The following is a 26,386-nucleotide window of genomic DNA, read 5'->3' on the forward strand; positions in this document are numbered from 1 at the left end:
ATTCCTCTTCTATTTGCTGGAATCCTTTCTGCTTTTCTGTGTTTCTTTTCTGGCATCTATTTTTGCTAAAGCATCTACACATACATTTAATGGATCAGTTCTTTTTTCAGTTGTGTTATACACAGACATACAGAATAGCCCCTACACTGTCATTCTAATCCAACCTGCTGATCTAATCATGCATCATCTCATGACGCATCCCATTTTGTCCAGGCACAATTATAGCAATTAATGAAAGTACATTTTCCTTCCCCTGAGGATGCTGTTAATATGGACAATCATGTTGTGGATGCTCTGTTTCTTGTTTCAATGTGAAAGGCGAAGCTTTCCTCTACCCAGGCAGACGCGCACCTCAGAGGAAAACGAGGAGCCGACTTGATGCAAACGCACGAGGTGAGGTTTATTTCGGAGCTCCGGGTCGTCTCGTAACTCACGCAGGAGTCAGAGGAGGCGACCCTGGTGCTCAGTAGGAAAGGGTTTTTATAGGGTTTACACGCCACACAACAGATATAGGGTTCGAACAATAGTTACAAGCTCTTGACCCTCGGTCTGGCCTCTCCTGATAACCACAGGCCGCAGCCTTTTTTAGGAAATGTCTTTAACTTCTGCTTCTTGGAAATGAAGCGGTCTCAATGAGACTGCACTTTCGCTGAGGCGGTTGTTGTTCTCATAGTGTGCAGGCCGTACTCCATTTTGTTTGTTTGTTTGTTTCGCCTCTTCTCAGTTTCGCCTCTTCTCATTCCCCTCTTTTTCTTTTGTACATTTCTAATCTTAGAATTTCTGGAGAGGCCAGGCCAGTGGTCAGGACTAACACTTACTAACATTATATTTCTATTCTATGCTTATAACATTATGGATGTCATTTTGGAGTCTTCTTCCACCCCTTTAGGCACAGTCCTAAAACACACTTATAAGAAATAAAGATTATACCAATAAGAATAATAGTAATTATCACAGTTTGGATTAATGAAGATAACCACTCAGCAATATGTATTCCTAGGGAATTGAATACTTCCCCTACCCAATTTCTTCGGGCTTCCTCTTCAATTCCTTTTGTTTTTTCCTCTATCTGATGTAATTTGTTAATATCGTTTTCTACAGCTTCCGTAACATTTGGGATATGTATACAACAGTCGCTTATTTTATTTTTTAGATACCCACAAACCCCATGTTCCTTTAATAGTAACATATCAAGGGCCATCCGATTTTGCAGAGCCATTTTGCTAGTTGCCTGGAGTTGGAAATTCATATCTTTAAATCCCTTTTTAGTAACAGCCGCTAATCGCGCGGTTTGTGCCAACAATTTATCAAGCATCTCCCTATTTCTATATGCTGCGATTTGGGGAAATATGGATTCAATTGCCCACCCTATTTTTATCGCAGTTTTTGGTTCCTGCCATTCATCACTGGGGGCTTCCTCACCTTCTTTACTTACATCCCTCCTCTTTCGAGGTATAAGTTCTTTTTCTCCAGACTTTTTCCAGTAGGGACACAGTGTGGGCACCCCTAGGGTAATTTGATTAATAGGCCCATCAATGGAAATATGTGTGGTCCATTTCCGTTCGTTAGTGACCCATACTAAATTTCCAGGACTCTGGATTGTAGTATATTTGCAGTCAAGCATTTCCCCATCTGACCCACCTTTAGTATGTGGTGGCAGGGTATGTTTGTATCCTCGACATTCACATCCCCACTTAAGCAGATAACGGACGGGGAAAATCCCTATTTCCCTCTCCGGGGTGTCACAGTTGAGGACTTTGGTACAGTTCCACCCATGTGTGTGTTCCACAATCGTTTTTTTAGAAGTCATCTCATGAAAAGTGTGTGTATAGTGTTGATCCTGCTTTCCTTGAAACTGCACACACCAGTTTACTGGTCCTATGTAGCTAAAAGTTTCTGCAATAGCGGGTCCCCAGATAGATTGCCAGACCTTGGGGTCTAATTGTGTGATATTCTGACATACCACTTCAGAGTAAGTTTCAGTGGTAGTTACTGTAACTTGTTTTTCCTCATCAAAATAACACGTCCCCACAGAATGGATCCCTCCCTTTTTATATACAGAATTAAGTTTTCGTTTGCAGTCTTCCTTCCTGATTTTCCACTGTGATTTTCGTGTCCTGATAAATCGCCGACCTACCCCAGTCCTAGTTCGGGGCACACTCTTACAAAATTGGGATACATTATTTTTATATTTTGGTAGTGGTCCCGCCGGGATTATACCCCACGGAATAGGCTCCCCAGCTGCTTGTGGTAATGGTAAACAAGCAGTGATACTGGTTGCATTTTGGGCCTTCCCGAAATCTCGGATTAGTCCCACCAACAGATTTTCCCTAGGTGTTTCGGTTTGGTTTCCGAAACACACGAAGCTTAAGAGGATTATCAGTCTTTTCCACCACCCAATCATCCTTTTGTATATCTCTAGGTGCCCTTTTTACATGCGCTGAATGTACCCACGCAGTAATCCCATCGACTTTTACAGCGGTGGGAGTTGTTAACAATACCACATACGGTCCCTTCCACCGAGGTTCGAGCGTCTCTGATCGGTGTCGTCTAATCAGAACTTTGTCTCCGACCTGGAACGAATGGGGCATCGACACCTCGCCTGGGTCGTAGAGGTTCTTCAACTGTTCCCAAACTTCTTTTCTAACTACTTCCAACGCTTTTAGGCGTGCTGCAAGAGTAAGAGAGGGCACAACAGGTTCATCAGTCCCCACTATTTCTGTCAGAGGAGGGGGACTCCCATACAAGATTTCATAAGGGGTGAGCCCCATAGGTCCTGGGGTGTTTCGAACCCTAAACAGAGCGAGGGAGAGAAAGACTGTCCAATCCCTCCCGCCGGTCTCCGCTACTAATTTAGTTAAAGTTTCTTTCAAGGTCCTATTCATCCTTTCTACCTGTCCTGAACTTTGAGGGTGATATGCACAATGGAGCTTCCAGTTAATCCCCAATTGTCTGGCTACTCCCTGACTTACCTGGGCGACAAAGGCAGGTCCATTATCTGACCCGATTACCTTGGGAATACCGAACCGGGGAAAAATCTCTTCCAGGATCTTTTTTGCCACTACTAGTGCTGTTTCGTTCCTTGTAGGGTATGCTTCGACCCATCCAGAGAAGGTATCTACAAACACTAACAAATATTTGTTACCGTACCGGGCAGGCTTTACTTCCGTAAAGTCTACTTCCCAATATGCTCCTGGTCGATCTCCTCTCAGTCTCTTTCCTTGGATTCCTTTAGTATGTCCTGCATTTGTAAAGGCACATGCCTCGCAATTTTGTACGATACGTTCCACAGTTTTCCGTAGGTCCTGGACCTTGTAGCGTGATTTTTTTGCTAGTGTGATAAGTTTTTCAGTTCCCAAATGCGTAAGTCGGTGCATTTTATCGATGTAAGCTTTCCCTTCCTCAGCGGATAGGTTTGTTTCTTCCTTTCCTTCCACTGCCTGTTTGTCGTCCAGTTTTACTGAGAGTATCATGGCCTCTAGTGCGGCCTCTTTGGCAGTTGTGTCTGCCATTCGATTCCCTCTTGCAACCCAGTCATCTCCTTTTTGATGCCCTGGGCAATGTATGATGGCTACCTTTTTGGGGAGGTGTACGGCTTCTAGGAGATTTAAAATTTCCTCTTTGTTCTTAATTTCCTTCCCCGCTGATGTCAAGAGCCCCCTCTGTCTGTATATTGCCCCATGGACGTGAGCAGTTGCGAAGGCATATCTGCTATCGGTAAATATGTTAATCACTTTTCCTTCAGCCAGCCTCAGGGCCTGTATGAGGGCTACTAGTTCGGCTTTCTGGGCAGAGGTCCCCTCTGGCAACGAGCTAGCCCACACGACCCGTTTCCCGTCCACTACGGCTGCGCCAGCCTTACGCTTTCCTTCCAGCAGGTAGCTGCTCCCATCGGTGAACCACGAGGGGGTTCCTTCCATAGGCTGGTCAGTCAGGTCTGCGCGAATGCCCACTTCTTCGGCTAGAACCTCTTGGCATTCATGGAGAGGCTGGTCACTCTCTCTTGCTTCAGGCATCAGTGTGGCTGGGTTCAGGATGGCTGGAGGGGCAAACTTAATACGTTCAGTTAGTAACAGACTCTGATAGTAAGTCATCCTGGCATTTGTTAACCATCGGTCAGGAGGTTGCCGAATAATGCTTTCCAGGGAGTGGGCTGCAATGATTGTAATTGGTTGTCCAAAAGTAAGTTTATCAGAGTCTTTTACCAAGACTGCTGTGGCAGCCACTATTTTAAGGCAGGCAGGCCATCCACTGGCCACGGGGTCTAATTTCTTTGACAAGTATGCCACTGGCCGTTTCCAGGGTCCAAGTCTCTGTGTTAACACACCCCGGGCCACTCCCTTTCGCTCATCCACGAACAGAGTAAATGGTTTGGTGAGGTCAGGTAACGCCAGAGCAGGGGAACTTAACAGCGCCTTCTTTATGTTGGTGAAGGCCTCCTCCTGCTCTTTGCCCCATACGAATTCTCCCTTGTTTTTTGTGAGTGGATATAGTGGTTCAGCCAAGCTAGCAAACCCAAGTATCCACAGACGACAGAACCCCGCTGTTCCCAGGAACTCACGCACCTGTCGAGAGGTTGACGGGGTGGGGATCTGCAAGATGGCCTTCTTTCGGGCTTCCGTCAGCCACCTTTTTCCATCCTTTAGAGCATATCCCAGATAGGTTACCTCTTTCCGGCAGATTTGTGCCTTTTTCGCTGAGACACGGTACCCCAACCTTCCAAGTTCAACCAGTAGTCTGCGAGTTCCCATCAGGCAGTTCTCTTTGGTGGACGCCGCGAGTAGGAGGTCATCTACATATTGGAGTAAAGTTACCTGTGGGTTTTGTGCCCGGAAAGTTGCCAGGTCCTTGTGGAGGGCTTCATCAAACAAGGTAGGAGAATTCTTAAATCCTTGTGGTAATCTTGTCCACGTGAGTTGACCCACTCTCCCACTTTCAGGATCTCTCCACTCGAAAGCAAAAATTAACTGGCTCACTGGATGCAGTCGCAAGCAGAAAAATGCATCCTTTAGGTCAAGGACTGTATACCAGGTACGATCTGGGGGAAGAGAGCTTAAGAGATTATATGGGTTGGGTACCGTAGGATGTAAGGTAAGGACTCTTTTGTTGACTTCCCGCAAGTCCTGTACTGGCCGATAATCCCCAGTCCCAGGTTTCTTTACCGGCAGGAGTGGTGTGTTCCAGGGAGATTTACAAGGCACAAGAATCCCTTGTTGTACAAGCTTGTCGATGTGAGGTCGTATCCCTGCTACTGCCTCTTTTGACAATGGGTATTGTTTTACGCTTATTGGGGTGGCACTTGATTGCAGCTCGATCACTATGGGAGGGATGTTCACCGCTTCCCCCATGCCCCCAGTTTCGGCCCATGCCTTCGGATACTGCTTGAGCCATTTTTCAAGGTTATCCAGGTTCTCCTTGGGGTTTTGGTATAGTCTATATTCCTCCCCCAAGTGCAGGGACAATATGCATGTTTTTGGCTTTCCGCCTGCAAGGGCGATCTCAGGGCCAGCAGAAGTAAAGCTTATCTGAGCCTTCATTTTTGTTAACAGGTCTCGCCCGAGGAGGGGGGTAGGGCACTCGGGTATTAACAAAAAAGAATGGGATACTTGGTTAGTTCCCAAGTCAATAGTTCGATTAGTTGTCCAGGGGTATTCTTTTCGACCTGTTGCTCCAATTACCATGGTCTGTTTGTTAGTTACAGTCCCTAATGAGGTTTTCAGTACGGAATATTCTGCCCCAGTATCAATCAAAAAATTTACTGGGGTCCCCTCCACATTTAACGTTATCCTAGGCTCGGGGAGGGGTTCCGGGCCCTGACCCCATTAATCTTCATCTTCCTCCAGGGTTAGCACTCTCTTTCCCTTTTTCTTGGGGCATTCACGGGCCCAATGCCCATGTTCCTTGCAGAAAGCACATTGATCTTTTCCCAGTCTTCTGGGTCCCTTATTCCTGTCATTGTCGCCCAGGTCCCTTCCTCCTCTCGCCTGTCTTTCCCCTTGGCGTTTCCCCTCGGCCATTACTGTAGTAAGTATTCTTGTTAAATTCTTATCCTGTCTCTTTTGTCTCCGTATTTCTTCCTTCTCTCTCTCATTCTTTTCCCTCTCCCACTTTTCTTCCTCAGTTTCCCTTTTATGGAACACTTTTTCAGCCTCTTTAACAATATCTTGCAGGGTGTAATCCTGCAATCCCTCGATATGCTGCAGTTTTCGTTTTATGTCTGGTGCAGCTTGTCCAATGAAGGACATGATAACGGAGGCCCGCTGTCCCCTAGATTCGGGATCAAACGGGGTATAAATACGATAGGCCTCCATGATACGTTCTAGGAACACCGAGGGTGGTTCATTAGGCCCCTGCATAATTTCTCTCACCTTTGCCAGATTGGTAGGTTTCCTGGCTGCCCCTCTTAGTCCTGCTACCAGAGCCCGGCGGTATATGGACAGTCGTTCCCTACCTGCTGCTGTATTATAGTCCCATTGCGGTCGCGCTGCTGGGAACAACGCTTCCACTTCCATTCCTGTTCGAGGGGGTTGGCCTGGTTGGCCTTCCTGTAGGGTTTTCCGTGCCTCCGAGAAGATTCGTTCTCGCTCCTCTGTGGTGAAAAGTGTTTGAAGTAACTGCTGACAGTCGTCCCATGTGGGCTGATGGGAGTACATCAGGGATTCGACTAGTCCTATGAGGGCAGCAGAGTTCTCAGAAAAAGAAGGGTTATTTGCTTTCCAGTTGTACAAATCGGAGGACGAAAAGGGCCAGTACTGTAATGGTTGTAACTCATCTGGCTCTGTGGGGGCTGGCCCCACCGCCCGGAGTGGTAAGGCTACAGTGGAGTCTGGTCCCTCAGGTATTATCCCCCGTTTACTCCTGGTACCGGTATAGGGTCCTTCTTCCCAACCCCCCGGGTTATACGGCACAGGTACTCCCTCATCTGGGGACTGGGGTCCAGTTGGGGGGGCGGTGGGTATAGATGTGGATACAGGTGGAGTCCATTCAGGGGGTCCCTCGACCTCTGGATATACCTTGGTCTTAGGGCTTGATTCTTTCAATTTTTCATAATCTCCCCCATTATTGGTCACCCCCTCTTCTACTCCTGTGAGAGCCAGAGTCCTGGTTGTCACAGGTACGCCCCGGCTAAAGTATGAGTAGGATGGGGCTAGGACTCTTATTTTATCACTTGGAAGAAATGGTCGAACCCAGTCCGGCGGATACATCACCAAGTCTTCCCATACTGTGATATATGGTTCTTGGTCAGGATGGCCTCCTATTGAGGAGAAAATAGACATTCGGACTGCCCGTATGGTATGGATGTCAAAGGTACCTGACCGTGGCCATCCTACTTTAAAAGTTGGCCATTCACTTTCGCAATAATTTTGCCAATCCCCCTTCTTGATAATAAGAGACAGGTTTTGCCCTCGTGCTTTTACTTTTGGCCAATGTGCCAATGTTAATGACAGAGGGGTGGATCGGGACTGCCCCATGGTTATCAGTAATACAAAAAAATTATAATAAGACACACACACACAGAAACGGTTTCTCGCTCTCCACGACTTTTACACCACGGAAGAGATCTTATCAAAATTTCAGAAGGGCGGAGACTTCGTCCCCTCATTCACTCCACAAGGACCAGCTAGGTTTCACTTATAGGCAAAGGTTGCCTATTTTCACCCGTGAGGCGTCCCCCAGGGCCGTAGCCTGTGGTGCCGGACACGTCTGTCCCCCACACGTGCTACTCAGAAACCTCTTTAAAGTCTGTCAGACCTTTACTGACCCAGCAGCTTCAGTTTTCCCCTGACCCTTACTTCCAAAACAACATAACACAACCCTGACAATTATGACTCCTATCCTTACACAGATAGAACATAAAAAATCAATACAATTAATCAGGCACATCTAAAAATTTTTTGCACAAAGGGGTTCCTGTCCCGTACCTATCCCCGTAATGTTGAGTGTGACTCTCAGGTGAAAATCAACAAATATACTTATGGACACAGAGGCGGCACAAAAAGCATTCCCTGAACTTACAAGGGTACCAAGGTATGTTCTCACCCAATCACCCACAAAAGTAACATTCACTTGGTCTCTGATGCTTAAGATATCTATGCAACAGTGAGCTCCCAATCTCACACACTTAAAACATTTTCAGAGGTTAATGGAGAGAGAGAGAGAGAGAGAGAGAGAGAGAGAGTGAGAGAATGAGAATCTTATCCGTGTATCCCTAAGTGTTTTTCTTACTGAAGTTGGGGATTATGGACTGTTGGGTCACGAGGTTCAGGAAAGAATCCTTAGTCCCAGACCTGGTCAACAGTAGGCTTATTTAAGGAGACCCTGCCGTTGAGTCACGAGGTTCAGTCTGGACCCCCTTGCTTTCTAAGGCACCCTTAAAAGGGGCTTAGGTGCGGCTAGATCCAGACCTAGTCTCAGACTTGGTCAACGGTATGCAGCCTATGACATAGAGGGATGGGCACTAATTTAAATTTCGAGAGACGCAAAAGAAACAGAGATACAGGAAACAAATAACGTTAAAAACAATGTTATCCCAACAAAGCTCTCAGTTATACAAACCACAAACTCTTAGAGACACAAAAGAAACAGAGATAAAGGAAAGAAATTACGTTAAAAACAATATTATCCCAACAAAGCCTGCTCAGTTACACAAACCACAAACTCTTAATCTCAATCTACACAAGCTCACAAGCTCTCATGTGGCGCCACAAACATTCACACAAAAAGCTCACCTCCAAGGGGTCATCGTTTCCTGAGGTGTTCGTCGTTGATCCCGGACGAGCCCCCAAATGAAAGGCGAAGCTTTCCTCTACCCAGGCAGACGCGCACCTCAGAGGAAAACGAGGAGCCGACTTGATGCAAACGCACGAGGTGAGGTTTATTTCGGAGCTCCGGGTCGTCTCGTAACTCACGCAGGAGTCAGAGGAGGCGACCCTGGTGCTCAGTAGGAAAGGGTTTTTATAGGGTTTACACGCCACACAACAGATATAGGGTTCGAACAATAGTTACAAGCTCTTGACCCTCGGTCTGGCCTCTCCTGATAACCACAGGCCGCAGCCTTTTTTAGGAAATGTCTTTAACTTCTGCTTCTTGGAAATGAAGCGGTCTCAATGAGACTGCACTTTCGCTGAGGCGGTTGTTGTTCTCATAGTGTGCAGGCCGTACTCCATTTTGTTTGTTTGTTTGTTTCGCCTCTTCTCAGTTTCGCCTCTTCTCAAATGCACTGAAAAGAGAGCAGAAAGGAACCATTTCAGGTAATTTACTACTCAGAAATATTACAAAGGAAAATTGTTTCTTGCTTTAAATTTATTTATTGTTTATAAGTTTGTTATAGCTCTAAAAATCTAAAGTACTGCTGCAGTATGTTCATGTATACTCAGCAGCTTTCTGGCTTCTCCCTGCTGAATGCAACCCTCACCACAAGTCATCTGTAGTGTAAGAAGCGCTTTGGCAGCTCTGCTTGGATTCCTCCACCTCCCAAATGAGGCACAAGTGCTGAGCATCTCACCCATTTGCCACACACACCAGGGGATGTTCACAGGTACCTCCGAGGGTCAGTACACATGCAGTTTTAATGGTTGTGATATGTTCAGCACTCACAGGTAGGGTTGTCTGTCTTTTTGTGATACTGCTGATAGGTACCTTTTTTTTGGCTCAGCATAACACATCTCTAACTGTCTGATAGGGAATATGCACCAATCGCTTCTTTATGATCATATACTCCCTGGTATCTGCTTTGTTTGTCTTAGGCAGGGATAAACAAACAACTGAAGCTGTGTCCAAAACTATGGGGTACTTTTATAAAATAGGGAAATTCCATTCATTTTACACTTTTATTGTTACACTTGGTGTTTTCAGGAGCATTTTTTATGAATATGGTGAAGAAATGCCGTGTATGATATCTCTGAGCCCTTCTATTTGCTGTTCTGCCTTTTTGCACCTACTGCTAAATTACTGCTTTATAGGTAGGAGACAAGTAGTGGCTTAAAAACACCTTCATCTGCCTGATCACTTCCCAGGGTTGTTTGCTGAGCATGAAGCACAATGGATCAGGGTTGTAAAATGCTGTAATCCCTCCTGTTGACCCATGTTTGTACGCCAAATCGATTAAGACAGAAGCTGATGTAGGCAGGAAACGTAAAGTTAAAAACAGAGGGAAAGTGCAACACCTCTTCAAGAAAACAAGGTGAAACCATTTCAGAGATGGTCAGGAGGCATTGTACTCAGCTGGAAAAGGCAGCAGTCATCCCGTGAAATGTTGTGATCCTCTTGTTGTAGGGGGAAAGGATTTGTTTCCTGTTGTTACCTTAAAAGCAAAGTCTGAGAATGAAGGCTTTCATGGTAAAAGTGAAGCTGAGTTCTGCTGAGGAAAGAATTCGGTGTGTATTACGGGCAATCTGCTTCTGAGCCAGAAAATCAGTGACGATCTGGGGGGGGGGGGGGAAATCAATAAAATGTGCCCTCGCATGAATGATCAGGAGACAAATGAAGATTGTTCTGGTGTGGATGGCAACCTGTCATACCCTGAACTCCTTGTGCAAGTTTTTGCTTCTGCAAACACGAGGAACTTTTTTTTGCTGACTGTTCTTTAGGTGAGACAGCAGTGTCCAATTCAGAGCACTTTATGGCTTCCTACAGTGACTAGTAAATGTACCATTGCTGAGTTTCATCTTGGGTTTTAATTAATTTTGCTTTTCATGTGATAATATTTCTTCCTTGAGAATGTTTTTACAGGCATTTCTGTTACTGAAAATGAACAATGTGTTTTTTTCCTTATTTAATTTCTCTTATACGTTCTTTCAGTTAGGTTTCCAGATTGCCTAGGTATATCTTATATACTCCCTTGTATTACAGTTTTAACACAATCTAAGTATATTATCATTATTAATGGATAATTAACATTTACTGGAAGGATCTGTGGATATTTAGCATATGAGATCATTGCATTCAGTCTTGCTTATGAGAAGTGCCACGAATCTCCTCTGTACAGAGGTGTGCATCATCACAGAAAGTACAGCTTGAATTTAATAGGAAGATTTTGCTATTGACATTGTGAGAAGGCTTGGTAAATACTCACTTTAACAGAGCTCTGCTCACTCACTTCCTTTGAGAACCTGCCCTTCTTATTTTAATTAAGAAGCAGCAGACAAAAATCTGCTCATGCAGACCTGCTTCATACCAAATCCAGAGTCAAACTGAATCCTGCATGCTAAGTGTGAAAGTGAATTCAATAACTGTGTTGTGTAACCAGATCTGCAGCACACTCCAAAGGGCAATGTCATGAGAAGAGCATCTCAGAAGGCTGTGAAAAGTGAAAAGAAGCAATTACAGTGTTCACTTTTTCCTTTTATTGTCTTGAGTTATGCCAGAAGTGTTGTTCGTGAGCAACATTTAATTAAACTATTATCAACTTAACTTTGGAGTATTTAATAATCCCACCCTTGGCATTGTCTTTTTTATTGGGAAAAGACTTAACTGACTATGAAAAGCCATGGGAAGGGCTTGCACACGTTAAAGCTACCAATCCATTGGAGACCTATATAGAAAACTTTCATTTTTCAGTGACACAGTAGAGCTTTGAAGGTTATAAGGACATTTTATCTTCTAGTCAGCTTTCTCTGAACTATCTATGCAAAGTACATCCCAAGCAATATCCACTGAGCTTGAGGTAGAGGGACTAATTTATTGATGCTTTTCTTCAAATGCTGTAGATCTCTATAATTCTTTGGTTTGGGTTTTTTTAATGTAGTATGTAGGAGCCAGAGTGAGAATCCAGGATATTAAGCATAATACAACAATGTTCAATGCTCCAGAGAATTTACTGTGCAAATTGTTAGGTGCTATTCAAACAATGTGGTTTTGACACTGCAAACATAAAGATGTGTATTTCTCTCAACCTAAAACAAAAGATCAGGACAGATCCAGTAATATCAGGAGTGCAATATTTTCCTCTCAGATTTGTTACTTTTACATAAGAATCTGTTCATCTGATCAAGCCAGAACTGGAATAGTACCTGCATTTCACTCTCAGATTTTGTTTCCTATTGTTTATTCATTTTATTCAGCATGGAAGAGTCTGAGCCATAACTGGGCACAATGTCTGTGAAAATGCTCCATAGCTTTGATGCTCATACACACTCAGGCTATTTTGGTTTAGTCTTGCGAACAGTAAAGAGAATAGTCATGAAGGAAGAAGTGAACACCAGTAGCATGTGAGAGGATTTAATTATTTCAAAGGAAATTGATACATAATTTTGTTTTTAAAAGCCTATTGGCAGAATTTCGAGTTTCTGCTTCTGAATAGAGCTCCTTTGATTTGAATCTTGCCATTCATAGCCACTCACTACCAATGATCACTCTGGGAGCTACCATCTTAGTATTCACTAAAAGTGCCCATGTCAGGGACTTTAATGCAGCTGTTAAGTGAAAGCAGGATTTGTCTGTCCCCAGACTCATTTACTGCTGAATAATCAAGTCATGCAAAGTCTATTACTGCCATTCTGCATCCACACTGCTGTGGCTGCCTATCAGTGGCAGTTAACAACAAAGCACAACAGAAGTTAGCCACCTAATTTCAAGCAGAATGCAGCTGAAGCGTTAATTAGTCTACTTGGAAAATCTTATCTTAACTATTTAGGCTAAATACTTTCACCACTCTATTATTATCACCATCATCATCCTAAATAATATAAGTACTAATTCTGAAGCCTTGACTGAAGCTTGAGATCTTGCATTTTCTGGGGAGGAGAGGGATGCTGTTTGCTTTACATTTCTTTACTGAAAAAATAGTGTCTGAGCTTGGGACAATAGCTCAAATAAATATTAGTTCTGGCTTTTTAACTCTTCTCGCTGTTCCTTCCACAGAGCTTCATATACTGTCACGATTTTTATCAATCTTGTTATTGTGAGAATTCATATAGATCCCACTAGCCTGGTGATATTGAAAAGCACCATAAAAAAACAGAGAGTGCATATTTTTCACTTTTTTAGCCTGAGTCATTTCCTCATATCAGCAGTACTAATGTCTGCCATTCAGTTGAACAGTTAACTCTGACTGTGATTAGTGTTTACTAGGTCCAAATTGCTCCTAACATGAACAACAGTTGAACAAATATTTTGTAGAACATAGTTATCTTTTTTGTGTGTGTTTCCTGATTTTAATCTCAAAGCTTTTTCCTCTATTGTACTACCACTCTTACAAATAGCTCTTAGAAAAGAAAACAGTGGTTTGTGTTTAAAATATCTGAACTGCTCATGCTGCCAAAATGATGTTTTGCCTGAACTTAAGTACTACTTAACTGAAATCCTCAATATAAAGCAGTCTTTCCTAAATTACAACCTGAAATTTCAATCCTCACCATCAGGTTGTATTCAGATGAAGTAGCAATGTGATGGTGGCAGTCACTGGTAGAACACATGCCCTGTGGCCAAAGGGAGATGGTGGTATTTATCCCTGTGGTGCTGTGCAGAGGAATTCCTTGTGTACCATTGAAGTATTCAGCTGCATGGGGAGCAAACTAAGTCTTGCTCTTGGCAGATATGGAAACCTATTACAGGAGGAGACATTGAGGAAGACTGTGAGTTCACTTTTGTACCAAAGAAGACAATAGATGGAAGAGAAACAAGTATGTCCTAGGATGGATGCTTTTTTGTTGTTGTTAGCCACAGGGGTTTATGTGGGCACTGCTTCCTTCTCAGTATCCCAGAACTGTATGGCTAGGCATGTGGCTTTCTCTTCTGTGGTTGTCTCAGTTGCTTCTCAGCTTTCTAGAAGGAAATCCTGCAGGATCTCTTAGCTTTATTTTGTGGGAAAAGTGTGTTTACGGTGTTCTGTCACATACCATGTGAAATATACATCTCATAGGAATTTAAATGAAAACAAATTAAAAATTACTTCAAATACTTGCAGTTCTAGAAATTTATTTGGGCAGGCAGTAGATATTAACAGAAAAAAAATAGAATTCATACAACTGCAGCTAATTCATTTCTTTCTTTAGTCAAATATTTAGAGACAATTTTAGTTAATCAAACTGCTCTTCAAAAAATATCCAAAAGGCCAAGCAAATTAATATCCAGTTTTGAAATAGCATTGGCATTAAAGAAAAACCCCCAGAAAACACTAAAGCAAAAACAGGAGGGAGATGCACATCTTACCAGAATAGAGTACAGTAATGGTTAAGTTAAAAATAATTAGGATGGGAGATAACAAGTATCTCTAGATGTATGTAAAGTACCATTTTGAGTATAATACATGAATTCTATTTTTATTCTCTCTTTTCGGTTACTAAATAGGTTGGTGTTAGAGGCTTTTTTTTTCAGTTTACAGAAAGAAAACCTATTCAGTACAATCCAAGTAGTTTACCATGCATTGCACAGTAAACCGAGTAAATTGATTATCTGCATCTCCCAAATAGCTTCACTTGCTCATTAGTGGTAATTACTGCTCATTAGTGAAAAAAGTTGTAATCGATGTGTTAACGTCATAGAAATAGCAACAAAATCTAATGTCCCTAGGGTAGCATTTGTCTAAAGTTCTCATTCCTTGGCAGTTCACTTAAATAGCTCTATGTTTTATTACCTGATATGACTTGCTACAACTTAAGCTAAAAAAATCATTTCCTTCATAACATCCTTTTTTTTTCCCATGACCATAAATTTCTGAAATATTGCTGTTAACGCTGTGTTTTCCTCTAGAGAGGAATTTTTTTGGAATATGTAACAGTATTCGGTGGTCCAAGGACCAGTGTTTAGGCATTATTTTTACCTTTTTTTTCATTATTTAACAGTACTATTTATAGTTTCCCATTGACTTGAAATGTTTCAGTAGAGAAATGGTGGCGGTCAGGAGGTTTGGGCATCCCTTTCTTCTATTGTAGCTAGCAACAGGACAAGGGGTAATAGGATGAAGCTGGAACACAAGAAGTTCCATTTAAACATAAGAAAAAACTATTTCACTGTTCAGGTGAGGGAGCCCTGGCACAGGCTGCCCAGGGAGGATGTGGAGTCTCCTGCCTTGGAAGTCTTCAAGACCCGTCTGGAAATGTTCCTATGCGACCTGATGTAGGTGAACCTGCTTTTGCAGGGGATTTGGACTAGATGATCTCTAAAGATCTCTTCCAACCCCTAACATTCTTTGATTCTACAGTTTGGACAAGAAGGTAAAATATATTAGGATTCTATTTATTTGGACATATTCGTTCCTCTTCCTTCATTGTATCTTCTGTGCACTGTTGCTGACATCAGCCTATTTGATTAACATAAAAAGGCTTTGGCCTCATTTGTATCTGGATATTTTGTATTTCAAGCTGTTTTAAGTAAACAAAAATTGATTGAGTTTGGTTGCACTGCTGAATGTCTCTAATCTCTGGGGTTATAGTAGGAGAAGAGTTAATTTATGACTATTAGAGAGGAGCCGATGATATTCTTTCTTGCCTTCAAAGAAATCTTATGAGATGACACAGTTCTTCAGCCACCAGTTTTTCACTGGAATCATAATATAATTGGAAGTTATCTATGATAGTAAATAACGTAAACCCTGCAGTCAAAAGAAAATCTTCTGGGTCACATTGAATTGCATGGTTCTTGTGTCCTGAGAGTTCTTTTCTACCACAACAAAATGCCTTTGTTACAAACCAAGCAAAAATATATAATTGAATTCCTAAATAGGAAGCTAAATAGATAATGATTTCTGGAAGCTTCAGAATTGACTTCTATGAGAAATTATTGTGGTTGTGTTGGTTTTGGTGGTTCTTTTTTATAAAAAAATCTTAGATTATGATACAGAAGTCAGAGGTTTGGATTAAAGAAAAATATACATGCATCGAACTATGACATTTTCTTAATGTTTCTCCTAGGAATAGCATTTTTGTGGCCAAAAAGGTAGAATTCTTGTCGTTTTACCAGAAATAGAAAAAAAAAAAAACCCTATACATTCATTATAATTAGTTGAAATGTTATCAACTAATAGCATTTTATTTTTCTGTACAAATGAAAAGAAGATAAAGTTATGGGAACTCAGTTAGATGTCTGGTGATTTTCACAGTAGGCAAAGATCTTGTACAGAAAGATTGAAATAAGTTTGTAAGGTATTTCAGTATAAACCATTGCATTGTTCCAGAGGGAGAGCTGCATTGCTACTTGGAGAGCAGTAATCAAATTACAGCAAAGTGTCTTTTGATTTGTAAACTAGGTGTAGAGAGGACATTTTGGTATAGGGGAAACTAGAAGACAAAACTTAACTTTATTGATGTTTTGTCTTCAAAGGTATTTACAATTTAGGAAAAAAGCAAGTGTAATGTTAACCAGAGTAAGATACATTAGGACACCGTGTTGTATCTTGCATGGCTTTAAAATGCATATATCTGTGAGTTAGTTAGAAAGGCTATGTTTTGAAGTTTATTTAGAAAAAGAAAGAGCTGCTTTTTCTGAAGAGAAATTTCTGGCATTCATCCTTTATTTTGTTTTTGCTGAACCTGATAGTCCTTCTAGGTAGCAATGGAATGTCAGAAAGCAGGGCAGATGGGAAGAAGTCAAAATTTAAGGCAATTAAAGATTTTATTATTCTTATTATTTTTCTTTAGTAAAGGGTGGTAAAGTGAGAAATACTTGCTTTCAATTCAAGATGTTAAAGGATTTTTGTTGAGGCAGATTTGTTTTCCAACATACTGTTGTAAGAAAATGTTACATAACTGTTGGTCTCATTGCTGTTTCAGTTCCTCATACTGTAATTATAGCATGTTAACCATGAGACTACAAGAAATATATTTTACTACTTTTTAGTTTGTCAAATGATAACTCCTATGTCAAGCACAACTGTGCTGCATGTAGCTAGGAAGCTTAGTTTTTTGTGGAAATATGGTATGTTCTTCATTTCACAGACATAGATGTGATCTATATGTGTGATTTGTTGCACAAAAACATATAATTTTCATGTTAGGTAAAGCAGGAAAGAAAAGCCAGCCCACACTTCAACAAACGTGATGATTTTTAAACTGTTCTAGTTTAATCTGTCTTCACTCATACTAACTGTCATACTTCACTCATACACTGTCATACTAACGGTATGAAAAATTACCTATAGAAGTAAATATGAGATCAGTTAATTGAACATGCAAAAGAACAACTGGAGTGAAATGCTTTACTCCACTGAAAAAAACCCCAAAAGAATGTCTTTTTTAAGTATTGATTTTTCTCAGGAAAAGTGCTTCTTGTTTTGTTCTGTGGTGGGTACTTGCTTCAGTTACCTAAACATCATCAAATTGTTAGTCATGGAGACATACTGCCAGAGGATATTTAGTGCAGAGGAACAAGAGCACTTGAAAAAGACTCCTAGAGAGGCCTCTGTGTGTGTGTATGTATCTATAAAATATGTGTATAAAAGCCTAATAGTGCCTACTGGAAAAAAAACCCCTTGGTATTTATCTCAGCATTCTGTAGCTCCAGTCCTAAAGACAAGCTAAGGTATATCCCATATCTTACATGCCTTGTCCATGTTATTCAGCCTCTCTTCATTGGTAGCCATGTGATTACAGAATTTACAAAGATGGAAGCAGAAAAATGTGTTGCATTTCATGAGATCTACATATGTGGGACACTCTGAGATATCAAGGGAGTTTTTCTTTGTTTTCCTCAAAGCCTCCTTGTCTTTAATGGTGTCATCTTCTTGCTAACAAATCCACTAAATTAGAGGAATGCTTACATCCATCTCTTAATTGGTAATTTGAAAGATTTTGTTCTTAGGCTCTGAAGTGTAATTTTAAAAAAAGTACAAAGTAAAAAAGCAAACCCAAATGCCTCCAGACAGGAATTTAAACCTTGAGATTTTCATTTCTTTATCTCAGATGTTTCTGCTCCATTATTTATAGGAGAGGGGTTTATATCACTTGTACCTAGCCATCCACAAATTTGTTCTGTCAATTTTAACTCATTTCATATTAAAAATTCATTAGCAAGATTTGAATTTTCTTTAACCGTTTAGGAAACTTTGGTGGCAATCCTAGCATGTGTATTTCATTGCAACACATAAACCACAAGAACTTAAACAAGATAGTTAAGGCAGCAATAGGATTCAGTAGAACTTAGAGACTTTCAAAACATCCTGATTTGCAGCTGATTTGGGAGGATGATTTTGCTGTTCTCTTTCCTTTCCCAGACTCTCTGCATCAGTTTCCTGATAGTGAGACAATGCTAAGCTAGAAAAAGTAGAAGGATGGGCTCTGATCCAGGGTAAATTTTAACCTTACACATGAAGAATGTGTCATGTATCTTCGTGACACTGGATGTTGGCTACAAAGTTTGGAGCTGAATTTTTCTGCAAAATTGTTTCAAAAGCATTTCCTTTTCTACTTCTGGGTTGTGGTTCTCTGAATACTAATGAAATGCTGACAGACTTCATTGCAGTTTGTTTAGTTTTTATCTGAAGAATAAAACTTAAGGACTCTTCTTTCTTCATTATTTAAAACGTATTTTCTGTGAGAAAGACTTGACTGAGAAGAATTGGCAAACAGCTTCTCTCTATCTTCCTTGCAGACTTTTTTGAAGGAAAGAGGACAGTTTTATACAATCATACTACTAAAATAATTGCTATTGTTTCTCTCGATGATTTTTCCTGGGTTACCATAAATAGATCTTGGTTATCATAGGTAGTTTTAACAAGTAAAAGCAATTATATTACTAAGAGTATGCAGAAAGTAATTAGCAAAACCTAATTTAAGTAGCTGGGAAGTTTCCTATTGATTTATTATACTTTTTCATCAGTTCTTGCAGTGAGTATTTGATAAAATTTTTTCATTATTTTCACAAATATATAATAGAATGTAAACAGCTCTTAGTAATAGTAATAGCTTTACTTGTAAGTAATAGGTTTACTTACAAAAATAGAACTATTATTTTGATTACCAGAGCTATGTCTTTATAAATCTTCCAGAGTTGGAAAGGGCTTCACTTCCAAAATTATTTTTGCAGAAAATCAATTTTTTCATTAAAATTTGTAGTAGAAGATCTTGATTTACCGAAAACCTTTATTTTATCTTTCTTTCCCAAAACATTAGATGAAGACTCCTAGCTAATGTATAAGGTGATTTGTATTTATCTGTTTTAATTTCAGGGCCTGTCAGAAGGAAAGTCTGGCTTCCAGAGTGTTTTGTACTTGAACTGGATATAACTGAGAATATTTGTGCAGGCTGATGATTAAAATCATTAAGCTTCAAAGGCTGGATTATTCCTATAGTGTTCATAGATTAAAAGTTAGTAGTCTTTCTTTTAAAAAGTCTAATAAGCTACAAATGTACTGCAAGTGGAAGAGCTGCCACTAAATCATGTCACATCGACTAGCTTGTGCTTTTGAATTTACTGAGGCAAAAATACACACTTTGACAGTCACTCCTTGAAGTTCAAGATCTTGTGTATGATCTCGAGGATTTGAAGGCATCCACAGTATTTGATGGAGATGTCAGTTAGAATACTCTCTATAAGTTAAAGTAACATAGGGCAGAAGTCAGTGCAGTGTTATAGTACTCTGCAGAACAGAGTTTACTCCAAGTTTTGGAAATTTAGGCTGATTGTAGAATACCTGGAATATTATACCGGTTTTGTCAAAATGTTAAAATAAAACAAAAGTGAAGAAATTACTCAGGATGTGATTCACCATGAGATAGGTAACTGTTAGATGAGTAGAAAAAGGCAAGTGTAAGTACACATCCTAGTCAGCATTTTTAGGTCCTTCCAAAATGTCTTGTCAGAGGATTCACAAGACTGTGCCTGAAAAAAGACCTGCTTTCTTTAAATATTGCAGTTATTTCTGTGAAAATATTCTTAATGAGATGATATCTGGCATTACCTGATAGAGGCATGATCAATGAAAGCTTTGTTTCACTGGGACACGTAGCTGGGAGTTGATTCTCTTATCTGTACTTTCTAAGGTCTGATTCTGTGTTATTGGAATGTTTTATATTCCATGTGCCAGTTAACACCTAGAAATGGATTTTTGGTTCAATAAGAATCATTTGAGACAAAATACAAGAGGAAACTTCAGATCTGAATGACAGATCTTGTTCTAGCCAACATATGGCAGGTCATGCACATTCTGGGTTTACATCAGTATACATTTTCAGAGAAATTGTCTTACATGTTGTAAAGTAGACCAGACTCAGGCCCGGTGTTGCTAGTGATTCTTGCTTTCCTCTGCACAAGAATCTCATCAGGTGGATGATGAGATCAGTCCATCCAAAACACAGCTTAAATGCATCTATTTCAAAACTAATCTAAACAAGGTGGGAAATACCTGCAAAGATTTAATAAAAGCTACAAGTGTGAAGAGTTGGGTTTGAGAGTATCAGTCTGGAGGATTATTGAATCTAGTTCTCAGTTATTAACATATAAACACAGATATTTATATGTTTGTTTTATAAACAACATACATAAGCAAAACTGTTTTAGACGAGAAGACAGCTATCTGATATCTCTCTTAGCAACTGAGGAAGCTGTAAGCCCTTACTTTTTAAATGACTATTTAATACATTTCTCTTCAGTTCATAACTACTGTTTTTGCATCCCACCTCTGCATTCTCTGACAATATTGTGAAAATGGGAAGTGATGATGGCAACATGTTGGCAACTTGATGAATCATATAATTTCTGAATGTTTCTTAGACTAAGTATAAAATGTATGCCATTAAGATGATAAGAAGGGTCATCCGAAGGAATCTCCTCTTCTGCTCAGAGAAGTAAAACAGATAGGAGTTGTCAAAGAGGATGTGTGAAGAGCAATGTGGAAAGGTAATGCCATTTTCCTTGCCTTTAGCAACACCTGACAGCAAAGGAAGAGTTCAAAGACAGTAAATATGTGCAGAAATTTTTACTCAGCTGCCTTCTTGATAACACTGCAAACTGGATTTTTCTTGAATTGGTGACAATAGAGTTAATCATAACTATATAAAGATGTTAGGAAATATGAAGACATATCATTTTAAAACATGAGTAAGTTCAAATGTAGCAGGGAGAACAATGACTTAGAGCTATAGGCAGCAGGTCAGCCAGCAAGGAACCCTTTTCTGGGTGGAATTTCAGTTGGAATCATAAAAGCATCTCCATGAACTCTCACATCTCTTCCAGAATGCTGGGATTGTAAATGGCACCATCTTCTGCAGTCTGTTCTTTTGTGTTCTCTCACTTTTTTCATTCATTCCATGGCAATGCAGAGGCTGTTACCTGCTGCCTTCTTGTCAGCCTGCCCTCAGTCACTTGGTGCTGTCCCAGCTCTTCAAAATGTGTCTCACTCAGGCAGAAAATTGGGTCTCAGGCAGGCCCAAGTAGGCCAATTTACTGCATACTGTTCAGCTCCCTTTCTTTGGGTTGTTCTGTTATGCATCTCCAAGTCTGTAGCTTCTTTTCATTAAGCCATAGTCAGAGCTGTAATGTTTCAGCAATGTTTGTTCAAGGCTCAGTACCCGTTTGGCCCTGTAGTCATAAGCTGTCCATCATGACTGCCATGGAAAATAATGTGAATATTTTAAAAAGACATAAAGCTGAGGGGTACACAAAGGGCATGAATCAGAAAACACTTTGTCATGGATGCTTGGCACAGTGAGCTTTATGCACAAATGTGATGAACCAAAGGTAGTACTTACTTTTGGCATTTTTTGGATAAAAATCATCATCAGAGGTGTTAAAAAGTGCATCAAAAGCTCTCCTGTGCTGCCAGCAACTATGGTGTATGACAGCTCCTGACTGGTAGCACCCACCCCAGCACTCTGTAGAAGTGTTTATTACTGGTGCCACCAGTCAGCCTTCACTTGAAAACATTTGACATTGGTGTAATAACGTCCTTCAGCTTGCCCAGGATGACTGTGAAGTTGCTCCCTTTTGTGAAATCATAAAATAATCCAGATTTGGAGGAACCTGAGGAGCTCTCTAGTCAACAGGCTGAGTGCCAAAAACCTTTGTGGATGGACACTGCACAGATTGGGCAGCCTGGTCCACCTCCTCATTTCCAGTGGGAAACTCTCTTCTTTCAAATGATGTTGCTTCTGTCTTTTCCTTCTGCCATGCACCACTAGCTCCATCTTCTCAATAACCTCCTCAGGGTCAGAGGTAGTTTGATATTTATTTTTTTTAAGTCACTTTTAACTTTAAACTCATTGCATTGGGAAAATATTTTTGCTAGTGCTGAGTTTCATTTCTTGCTCTTCTATAGATAAGAAGTTAAGATGGTCTATATGGTTTTGGATAACCATGCATCTTTTTGAAGTGTCAACTCTATGGATGTTTTTCTGACACTGTGTGCTTCACTGAAAAGAAAAAAAATAGCAAATATAAGGGATTGTGTTTAAAACACACCTGAATATATTATTATATTGAGATTGGACTATATAGCTTTTTGTGTATATCAGTCAGGAGATCAGGAAGAGGATTTACGAGAATAAGTAAAACTCTCTTCTCAACTACTTTTAGGAACTTTGTTTTAACTAAGAACATAATTAGAGTGTAGTGTTGATGTCATGCAATATATAAGTTGCTAAAGGTTTTAATCTCCTTCTTCAATCCTTCTGAAGCAAAAGAATGTGAAAAGGCCTGCACTGTGTCAGTCCCAGCAGTCGCATGCACATACCAAGTTGGCACTTGGGCAACATGGTTTTGGCAGCTTGCTGCCTACCTGCAGCCACTGCCAAATACATGAAGCAGATCCCTCAACATGGGTGAGCACAGGGAGTGCTCTGCTAGACAACTTGTGGGCTGAAAGCTTAATTGTGTCTTACCACTGCTACTCACATTAGTAGACTCTAAGCATCTGCCATTGCTCAGTGGGAACAACTGGATGCCTTATCCTTCTTGTTGGCAAAAAGCCTCTGGTGGATTAAAGGAAGAGTATAGCTGCCAACATAAACTGGTTTTCCCTCTGATCATTTATCCAGCCTAGACTTGGATGTGGTAGTCATTATTATGAATGAACGTGCACTTGCTCTGATGGGGATCTGACTGTTAGGAATATTTTGTAGCAAGGGGAGGGGGATGCTGGAGCACCTGTAGAGGTGAGGGACAGCATGCACCAAGCCAGATCTTTCTCTCCAATTTCAAATGGCTCATGGAGAGGATAGGGAAAATCAGTAGAAGAAGAAATGGGTGCACAAGTATACAGTCCCTTAATCCTCCATAGATCTGGGAGTTTTGAGTGGGGGTGGCTTCAGGGAAAACATACATTGTCTGACACATCACTCTGTAAAGAAAGACAGATGTCCTTCTGGCATTCTCTCTTTATCACTACATCCATCACTGGTCACTGGCTTGTGAGGAGAAGCCAGGTCAAGGACTTGGGGTTGGGAACAAAAAGAAAGCAGTATATAAATACACAGTCCTGTGCCATCAGAGTCTATACGTCATCAACAACACAAGGTCTCTTTGTCCTGTCTTTCTGCAACTGCCTAAGCCCTTATTCTTCATGCCCTCACCCTCCAAAGCCTTCCCAGGTAGAACACTATGTTTCTGTCTCAGTGTATGAAGGAGAAAAGCAAAAGATATTTCAAGTTATTATCAATCATTTTCTTTGGTTCTCTTGTCACTGCACACATCATAATTTTGTTAATAAAATCTATAAAGGCACCTGGTTTAACAGCAACAGTTGAAACAGAGATGGCACTTAATTAGAATATTGCTTGGCTTCCCATGAGCTCCTGACAATTTAGCCATCAACAATAACTGTCAAATATACTTTGGCAGCTTTGATGTTAATTCAAGATAGAAGTGGAATGTTTAGTACGAGCAAAGTGAGCAAGATACAGAATGTTCAAACCTCACCTGTGGGAGAAATACCAGTGATAGGGCTTTGTTGATAATAGCAATGCAAGCTCTGAGATCAAATAAAATGTCAGCTGGGAAATTAAGACATTATTATATTAGATGTTGGCCATGATTAGCATCTTGGGAATAGCAACCCTCATCAGCTAAGGAATTACTAGGACAGAATTAAAGAATGCTATTGCTGTATAAAGCCATAATATTTTTATGTAATAAACCTCAGAAAATATCTTTGTGGTCTGACATATAAACAAGATAAAGTGCCATGATTATGTAACTGGTCCAAAGCCTATTGCTTTTAATGGTTTTTTGATTAGTCCCTATATATATGCACACATCTTAAGAAACCATGATGCACTCAGCAATAATTCATGCAGGAAGCTTGTGTCTACATGTCCTTCTCTTTGCTTTCTCTATTAACTAGCACAAAGTATGGCTGAACCAGGACCTCAAGAGAGCTGGAAAGCTCAGCTGAGCATAGTCTTTGTAGAAATAGGTCATATTAGAAGAACAATGAATGCTGAATGAAAGTTTCACTTTGGAAGATTTTTCATGGTGATGGTAGGGGGTGGAAGGTGATAGCAAAGACATTTTTGAGGTGTTTGGTTATTAAGATTTACAAGAAAAAAATAGGAAGATAAGAAAATGAGATATGGAAGATGAAGAGAAATGCCAAGAAGCAACCAGAAAATAAGATAGGGGAAAAGGGATGTGTTGTCATTCTGGAGTAGGATAGTATATCGTTTCTCCCCACATAAGACTCTTATATGAAATTGTGGGGCTTGCACATGTTTTGCTTGTGGGGCTTGCACATTATTTCAGAGAGTAAGGGATTAACACTTTCTGTGGGAAATATGTGATATGAAGAATCTCTAGGACCTGGCAAGTAATTGATGGCCTACAAGAACATATATGGAAAAATAAGTAAATACTGAAGAAATATCCAAAACTAAATCCATCTGGAAAGAATGATATTTAATTTTTAAGAAATTAGAAATCACTGTGTGTTTGTGATACTTTCCAGTCTTTAAACTTTTGTGATTTATGCTTTGAAGCTTTTTGAATATCTGGGAAAGACTGGAAGCTTTTTTCTGTACAGTGCAGGAAACATATGATGGAAGACGAATAGGTAACATTGAGACTTACTTTCCAATGATTTCAAAACCATTACATAAGAACAGTCAGCACTACTGTCAAGCCTAAGGGAGCTGTAACTGTGTAGACTATACACTTGGTTGGTGTTTGGTTGTGAAACAAACCATGTTTGCATGCATGCTTAGTATGATCCTGTCACCAAGACTGGTCTAGTGGTGAAAGACCCCATTTAAGGGTTTGCATCTCTTGGACCTGCAGTAGAGGGTAGAGGTACTTGGAGCTGTGATTCTCAGTAAGCAGAAGGGTGACATAGAGGGTAAGTCTTGATGGTAGATCATGAAGCCTTAGTTATTAGCTAAGAGGTTTTAGTGACTAACACACAAGTGAGTTTAGGTGCTAGTTTAGTAGCCATTAGTTTTAGCTGATAGTTAATACTGAGATACTCACAAGGATAGAGGAAGAGGTTTTGCATTGCCACTGAGCTTTTCTTTCAGTGTATTTTTGCAGACAAGTTCCTGCGTTGCTCTAATTTGCTGCTACCTACATGAGTCCCTGCTGCTGTGCTGCCTGCTCTGCCTTGGCCACGGTGTGGATTCTAAACGCTGCCTGCCATTATGCCAGGAAAAGCACTCGCATCACATTGACGCTGATGTTCTTTTGTGCAGTGTGAATATACACAAAGAAAAAGCCTACAAAGAAGAGACATTGGGCTCTAGAGTTTCTCTTACAATCAAAGAATGAAGGGACTAATTGTTTTGCTTCTCATAATGCTGAGCTTTGGATGTTCCTATTCACTGGTGTCTACTTCCTCTTGCTCTTCCTAATCTTTTGTTGTTGTTTTTATTGTGGTAATAAAAGCAGAGCTTTCCATGTGCAGAAACCAGCAACTTGGTATTCTGCTTATGGGACTAATTGCTGATGGCTGTTTGAGCTATAAGTATATTAGAAGATTTTGGCTTGTTGCTTGTTGTTGGTTGATCAGTGCCCTTTTGCATCAAACAATAGCAGAGAAGAAAAAAAAATGGTACTATGTGAGATCCCATCCCCCTTCATTTCAGGCATGATGTGATCCTTTAGGAGAAAGGGACACAGTTGCTTTGAAGATGCCCACTTTTTTATACTGAGAGCTGTTCATGTCTTTCATCAATGGCAACTCGGTTGCAGGAATACCACAGGGTATAGGGCCATATGCAGTCTTTTACTACACAGGAAAAGCTTCAGTAAGGTTTTGGCTTTGCATCTCAAAGCCACAAGGTTTTCATGTGAAACTAGAGGAAGAGTTAATCACATTTAGGTGTAGCTGGTTTGACCAAATTTCACACTATCTCACCATGATGCTATTTCTTCAGCATCCTGATGCATTTAGTAGAAATGCCTTCTACAGCAGCCTAATATAAAATAGAAATTAAATGTTTCAGATCTTTTAGTGGGTTCTTTTTCTCTTTACCAGATATCAATTTCTATCTTGGGTGATTGCTATTCCTTAGGGGACTGCTACTTAGCT

At 40.5% G+C, this 26,386-nt stretch overlaps 2 protein-coding genes across 2 annotated transcripts in view; one reads left to right on the forward strand and one right to left on the reverse strand.

Annotated features, from left to right (window-relative positions):
• Positions 1-26,386, forward strand: part of NRG3 (neuregulin 3) — a 377,309-nt gene that overhangs the window by 317,011 nt on the left and 33,912 nt on the right.
• Positions 376-9,208, reverse strand: LOC133625926 (uncharacterized). Its single transcript, XM_062000787.1, is given in 1 exon segment — positions 376-9,208. A coding segment is annotated over 1 exon segment (5,142 nt). The 5' UTR covers positions 7,473-9,208; the 3' UTR covers positions 376-2,330.

The sequence above is a fragment of the Colius striatus genome, chromosome 8 (genome assembly GCF_028858725.1).
Source record: "Colius striatus isolate bColStr4 chromosome 8, bColStr4.1.hap1, whole genome shotgun sequence".
Classification (NCBI taxonomy): Eukaryota; Metazoa; Chordata; class Aves; order Coliiformes; family Coliidae; genus Colius; species Colius striatus.